Source organism: Glycine max, chromosome 5, assembly GCF_000004515.6.
Source record: "Glycine max cultivar Williams 82 chromosome 5, Glycine_max_v4.0, whole genome shotgun sequence".
NCBI lineage: Eukaryota > Viridiplantae > Streptophyta > Magnoliopsida > Fabales > Fabaceae > Glycine > Glycine max.
In genome coordinates this window covers 9,847,280-9,854,815 of record NC_038241.2, presented here as the reverse complement: position 1 = coordinate 9,854,815, position 7,536 = coordinate 9,847,280, and the positions used below count along the sequence as shown (strand labels likewise).

General features: G+C 33.9%; 1 protein-coding gene across 1 annotated transcript; it reads right to left on the bottom strand.

The window, feature by feature from the left end:
• Nucleotides 1–1,020: 1,020 nt before the first annotated feature.
• On the bottom strand, nucleotides 1,021–4,677 carry LOC100306206 (uncharacterized). Its single transcript, NM_001248476.2, has 3 exons — nucleotides 4,228–4,677; nucleotides 2,180–2,260; nucleotides 1,021–1,802 (listed from the first exon to the last, which is right to left on the bottom strand). Exons 1-3 carry the CDS (start codon nucleotides 4,382–4,384, stop codon nucleotides 1,396–1,398), a joined length of 645 nt encoding a protein of 214 aa, NP_001235405.2. The 5' UTR covers nucleotides 4,385–4,677; the 3' UTR covers nucleotides 1,021–1,395.
• Nucleotides 4,678–7,536: the final 2,859 nt, after the last annotated feature.

The following is a 7,536-nucleotide window of genomic DNA, read 5'->3' as shown; positions in this document are numbered from 1 at the left end:
TACCTATATCTTGAAAAGCAATGCCTCATAGCTTGGAAATATCACAAAAATATCTAAAATAATAGTAAAAAAAGTTACTGGCAATAGTATACACACACAAGTTTTATTATATGAGGGTGTGAAAATTAAAATTTTATTTACTAAAGTCAAATTGAGATTAATTAAGACTATAATAGGTCATAAAATTCAAATTATCAAGAATATCAAAACAATTTCTCTTCATAATAGTAAAATAATATTTTAAAATGTCCTAAACATATTTAAAATAAAAATATAAATTTGATTAATATATATAAAAACTTATATATAGAAATATATATATATATATATATATATATATATATATATATATATATATATATATATAATCAAACAAATGTAAAGTAAGCACAAGAAACACTAATGATAAATATAAACAACAACAATAATAATAATAGGATAATCTTAAGAAAAATAAAATAAAAATATAATTACAATAATAACCTACTAGTCTAAAATCTAAAATAGTAAAATAATAATATAAAAAGAAAATAAAAAATTAATCATGATAATAATAATAATATAAAATACTTATACTCGTGCAATCCACGGGTTCCAAGTCCATTCTTTAAATAAAATGAAAACAAATTTATCGTTGAAATTTGAAAAGACTACATTGGGATATGAATTGACTAGTGGTATGAGGGTGGTGCTGTGGTGGGGTGATATGCGACAAAATAATTGATTAGAAACATCCCTTTTCAATAGTCATTTGATGGAAAAACTGGGCCCTAATTTTGCAACACTAAATCTAAATTGTAATATCATTCATTACACTAATTTGATAGAAATATGGCTATTAAAATTGCGTAATAAATGAAAGTAAAGAACCAGAAATATTCCTTTCTATTTAGCAGACTTCAAGACTATATATACAACACCTATATGCTACCTATTTATTGAATAACTCAAAAATAATTTAAAAATTAGAAAAATTATGAACTAAATATAACAATACTACCTAACTGGATACAACTAATTATGAAGAAACAGTTATCCAAGATGTTGGATCACTGGCAGAAAAAATCTCATTACATAACGATTTAGAGCATCCCTTATGTTTATGTTTACAAGATTTCAAATTCATTCTGCTTGGTTCTTTACAGAATCCATTGATGTATATTACCAAAATTTAATTCAACCAGAGTTTAGTTTAATTTATATACACCCTATAAAACAGTCTTACACAAACATCCAATAACAATTTACTTTATCACCATATTATATTTATGAATTCGATGACGTGATAAAATAATCAAATCTTATTGGATATCTGTGTAAAAAATGCTTTACATTGATAATATGTATAAATTAAACTCATCAGAGAAACTTTGATTCATCTGATTGCTAGAGAAATCAATGCTTTCCATTTACTTCTATTGCAGGACTTGTCTTCCTCCTCCTCTCGCGAAAGCTTCGGCATGAAGACAAGCTTGGAATGCACCACTGCAAAGACTTTACTAATTTCTCTCTAATGGATGCACGATCCTCACTCATGGTCCTTTCACTACTACAAGCAGAGTTAGCCTCTGAGAGATAAGGAGTGCAATGTGCAGATTTTGGTAAAACATCTTGGATAGTGGGTTTGACTTCTTTGTGTCCATGGCCATCAACTTGGTCATCTTTGACACTTTCGCGGAAAAGCTCTAACAATTTCTTTTTCTTTTCTGGGGATGTTTCCGCCATAGAGCCAGGAATTCTACTCCTAGAAGGGGTTCCAAAAGTGTGGTGAATTGGTGTGGTCCCTCGAGATGGTGTAAAGTCTGCATAAAATGAAATAGACAATGCAGCTGAAGGTGGTTGGGGAGATTAATGATAATATTTGAAAGAGAAACTACAGAAAAAGGCAACACAATATATCCAAAATTTCTAATGAGTTCTTCCTTCTTCATCAACTTGCATTACATAAAGGCTAATAATTATGATAAAAAGTCCATGACAAACTAAATGTCATGTTATAAATCATGGCAATAAAATGCTTACCATCACATATTATTATTACCCACAAAGCCTCACCTCTAATCAATACTCTCATCATTCATATCATAACTATATATAATAACAAAATGGCAAATTAAACAAATTTAAATGCTCTGCCAGAAAAAAAGTACAAAAGGAGAGAGTTGCAGGAAATCCTTACCACCATTGACACTATAGAAATCATCTTCACAATCCGAGTCTAACCAGGCCTTGGAATCAAAAAAGGCTTCCTCTTTGCTACCTGTGCAGGAAGAACAATGACTTGTGAATGGAAAAGTTGGATGTGAAACTTATGACAAAGTAATTCAACAAAAGAAATAATAACAAGAAACAGTTAATCCAGTCAATTGAGCTGCAAGATTGATTCCTGAGGTTGGAATATTACTATTGGGAGGTGGGGAAACAAATTCTTGTTCCCAAACACTTCCTTCATTGATCAGTAATTCATAAAGACAAAGTAGTCACTTCAATTCCTTAGTATGTAGTTAAAGAGGAATAAATGCTGTAACATAATCTGGGAACTCAATCACAATACACAGAGACATTAACACTGTATAATCAACTAATTGCAACACCAACAATCAAGTTTATTTCAGCTTTATTGAGTTAATAGATATAGATCCAACTCAACAGAAAGAAACATAGTATGTAGTTAAAGAGGAATAAATGCTGTAAAGGTCAGAAAAGGCAGGTTACAACGTTTGGACACCCAATACATTATTGCGTATCTCTTTCTTACTCATAATTAGAGTGAAGACAACTGTTACCATTTTTTTGGCAGAATATAATAAGCAAACACCATAAACAATAGTCAGTACAGTTAAAATGTTAATTTAAAGAGAGAGAAAAATAATCATACGAAATTAAATCAAAAAGTAGCAACCAAAGCATATCATGAATTCAGCCAAGTGTCACTGAAATAACCACGGTGCATGAAATTCTGGTATCTGTTTCTAAATATATAGTTCTTGTCTGCAAATACTGTTTGTAAATGTAAGCCTAAGCCCAGAAGGAGGGTATGTTGGGATTTTTGGTGGGAGTGTTTCAAATGTTTGACGGTAAAATAGGTTTGAAGTCATGTTTGATTACCCTTCAAAAGTATGTTTGAAAATAAAATTTGATTACCGTTTAAAAGTATGTTTGAAAATCAAATTTTGCTCGAAACTCAATTTAAAAGAAGACAGACTTCGGGATACTTTTGCAAACTCAAGCATGCACGGAATCTGCCAAGATATATTGACTGTAGCTAATAAATGCACAATTGGGTATAAGCATAGTTCAACAAATGAATCAGTATTAAAGGATACTGTCCTTTCAATCCCTATCAATGTCCACCATAACATATAAACAATCATATATTAGTGACCAAATGTTTATATAAAGATAAACATTGAATAGACCCTAAATCTGGAATGAGAAAAAAATCTTCATATTCATATTCATATACACAATAAAAACAAAAAACATGCAACCGGTGAGAGACATCCACAGCATAAGTTGCAATTGCCAAGATGGATGGGGCCCATTTATTCCACGTGTCTTCCTCCTATTGGAAGATGCAACCGACTAAAAAGGATCCAATAATTTTTCACTTAGGTATTATAACTTAATCATATCTAAGCACAACAGAAATTAAATTATATTATATTAAATTTATAAATCAAATAGATCAATGGCAAACAAAGATGCCCAACAGATCACCCAATACGAGAGGGCAGAAGAAATCAAACGGAACCATGCTTCGCAAAAAAGCAAACACCAGTAACACTGAATAACACATCACATGCAAATAATTTTCTTAAAAGAAAAAAGCATTTTTTTTCAAACACATACTAAGAGATTAATAATTCTTCAGATCACACCTTAAAACGAAAACCCCAGAGACATTCCCATATTAATAAAAACAGCATCTTCATACGAAGACACTGCAAGGTTTTTAAAAACAGTCCAAAACAGCGATTTTGGCGGCAGCATCAAGATTTTTAGAATCACTGTAAGCACAATTATGATTACATTTATCTGAATTAAAAAGTAACATTTGCCGATTAAAAAAAAACGATTTATCTGCAATTTCCCACAACATTAAGAATCATGATGAAACACCAACCGCTATTTAAAACCTTGGACACCCACCCACCAATCAAAAAAAGCAGAGAAAAACAACCTACGAACACAAATCCTGAAGCAACAAACGAACAAGGACAGTACCATGGTCGGTGAAGGTGGTCGTTGACCACCCATTTTGGGGTTGTTGTCCCTTGATGGGTGATGGATGAATCACCAGTTTCTCAGATTTGGAACCGAACGAGAGTTTGAGCTTCATGTCTGCGTTAGCGTTTCTGGGGACCGAAGAACACAAACCCATCACTCAAAAGACAATAACTTTATGATCATCACGGTCACGGGGTGACCCAAAACTAGATTTATTAATTGCTCTGCACACTTGCTTCAGAGAGAGAAAGAGATGAAGAAGAAGAAGAATGTGCAAAGGGTGTCAATATGCGTGAGTGTGTATGTGTGTTTTTGGTGTTTACTTAAAGGGTCGGGGGGGGATGTGAATTTGAGAGGAGGAAAAAGTGGAAGGTAAAGAGGATTGGCCTTGAAAGTGAAGTTATGTTATGTCAACAGCTTTGTGTGGTGTGGTGCGTGTGCTGCTATGGTTATTGCTTTGTAGCTTGTATTGGTGAGGGATGTATATACTGTATTGGATGTAGATTTTTAGAGGTGGGGCCCGTGGGAAAAATGAATAGTTTGTTCACTTTGTTGGAGTCAGAGAAAGATGGGGTAATGAGTATGATGTGTATGTCATTAGAATAATTGCTTTGATCTTCCTTTGTCCCATACAAGTGATAAGGTTTTTTTCCATTAGTTTTATACTTCTTTTAAAAAAAGTAGTTAATACTTAATATAATTAATCAAATTAAATTTTCTATAATGTATTGCTTTTTCAAAAATACTTTTAATTTTGTTAAATTAATATTTTTCTTTTTACTTAATGGTTTCTCATTCAATTAACTTATGTTTGAAGAGAGAAAAATAATTAAGTATACTTTAGAAAAAAATTAATCCATCTAAAAATTCAAAAAATAATTTTCTAAAAAAAATCTTGTAAATTGGAACATAGAAAGTAGTTTTTACTTAAGAAGATTAATAGTTTTAATTAGAGGCATAAAATCAGTAAAGATGAGAGCAATGTGTTGGCCTAGTGTCACCCTTGTCGACGCTCTCTGCCTTGCGCAACCATGGTCATCCCTCCTCCGGTGTGCCCATGACCCTTCCTATTCTAGTCTGATTTAACCTCGCCTAATGCCGAAAAGCTCCTTTCACAGCTCAAATCGTTCACACAGGTTCTTATCAAGCCTTGTGACTTTCCCTTCAATCAACTATACCCAAGCCTTGCTTGAAAGGAGACACAATCTCTATCAAGATATCAGAGGATGTATACCAAGAAAGTATCAACCAGTGCAAAAACAATCTCCGCAGAAGGCTCATCCTCTTGAAGGGAACAACACCGCTCAAAGCTACAGACCTTCAAAAAAAAAATTAGCAAAGCTGCTCTAGAGCCCCATGGGTCCTGGGAAACTAATCCCTTTAGGGTGTGGTTTCTACAAATTCAATTTCGCATCATTGGAAGATCTTCACAAGGTATGGATAGCAGGCTCATGGAAACTTCAACTAGGAATTTTGCGTCTGACGCAATGGATCCCCGACTTCAACCCATACAACATGAGGCAAACCCATGTTTAACTTTGGGTGAGACTCTTCGAGCTCCCTCTAGAATACTGGAGACCTAGGCTTTGCGAGATCACAACTTATATAGGTATGTCGATTATCCTTGATGTGACCACAAGAAACATGGCTTTTGGCCATTATGCTCGTATCTTAGTAGACATTGATCTATCTAAGCCGTTGCATTCGGATATCCTAGTTGAGAGGAATGAATTTGCTTTTTATGCGAGGGTTGAATATGAAAAATTAACCCATTTATATGATTTCTGCAAAACAGTGGATCACACCCTACCTCAATGTAAAAAAAAAAAAAAAAAAAGGAATCTCAGTCCCACCAAGATGGAAAATTTGTTATTGTTCATCTGCCTACAGGTTCCAAGGCTACAGAAAAGGAACCCAGTGCCCAGAAAAACTTGGTTGTCAAGGCTTCCACCGAGGCCTAAAAGGATTAAAACTTTGTTAAGAAACTCGTTACAGTTGTTGAGTCAAGAATCAAACCCTTTCTCAACAATGTAACATAATGAGTCAAAGTATCGATACCCAAGGAGAATCCTCCAAGATGAATGACGATGAAGACAACTCACACTTTATGGTACTTCACACAGTGACATTTCACTCAACATCCTTGTTAGTCATAATCCTTTATAGGTAGTCATTTCTTTGATCTCGACAATCAACTCCAGCTACTTTCATGATCAATGATTATCCCTGTAATGCCTTAAAATTTCGCTAACTATAAATTGATGTTTAATTTTATTTATCGTGTTATTTGATTATATGATTGACTTGGATGAGTTGAGGAATGGTTTAAATTAGTCATGTGTGATTTGCTAGATGTGGATGTAGAGTTATGTGGAGTTTTATTGACCTAAGTTGAAATTATGAAATTTCAAATTATACCTAAACTTATTTCGATAAAACTGCGATCTTGGATTCGTTAACCATTGGATCATCTTCAAATTCATACTATAGGTTCCTAACACATGTCCTCATGGTTTGGCCGTTGGGATTTGACAAATAATAATTTTTGACCTCTCGCTTAGTGTGAGAAGTGCGCTAAGCACAATTCCAACCCGAAAGGGAGTATTGCGCTGAGCATGAAAAGTTGCACTTTGTGCCAAAAGTGGACTCCTGCTTAGCTAGATTATAAATACGTTCTTTAGCGTGAAAAACATGATTTTTCCACTATTTTTCTCTCCAAACATCCACCCAAGCCCTAACACCTCCTCATCCACCACCCACGACCATTGGTGGCCATCACGAGACGTCATTGCTTGCCGCCGAACCACCACACTGAGAGGAACGTTTTAATCAAAGCGGAATCTTCAGAATCCACCACAAGGATTCCGTGGAGAACAATCCCTCAATCCTTACTTTCATAGCTTCTCTGAGGTAATCTTGACTTCTAAACCTTTCTCCTAGTTAGTTTGAGTTTTTCTTAGTGTCTCTAGTGTTTTTGGTATTGTAATAGGGTGTTTTTACACTTCCTTTGAAAAACCCTTGAAAATGATACGTTGTAAAAGTTATCTTTTTATAAAATTGATGTTATTTTCGTGACCTTCGCTAATCCCCGGTCATATTGACGTGATGGAATTTCAAAATGACATCTCCTTTCAGTAGAATCTGAAACACCTCTTAGCCCTTTATGTTTTGACAGGGGTAATTGACTTTAAATGTTGTTATTAACCTTGCTTTTGAAATACATACTAAATTTCCTTCGACTTGGTATATAGAATGTTGCATTGGACTGACGAACGTGAACGAGAGAGGTCTCTGAATGACACAAAG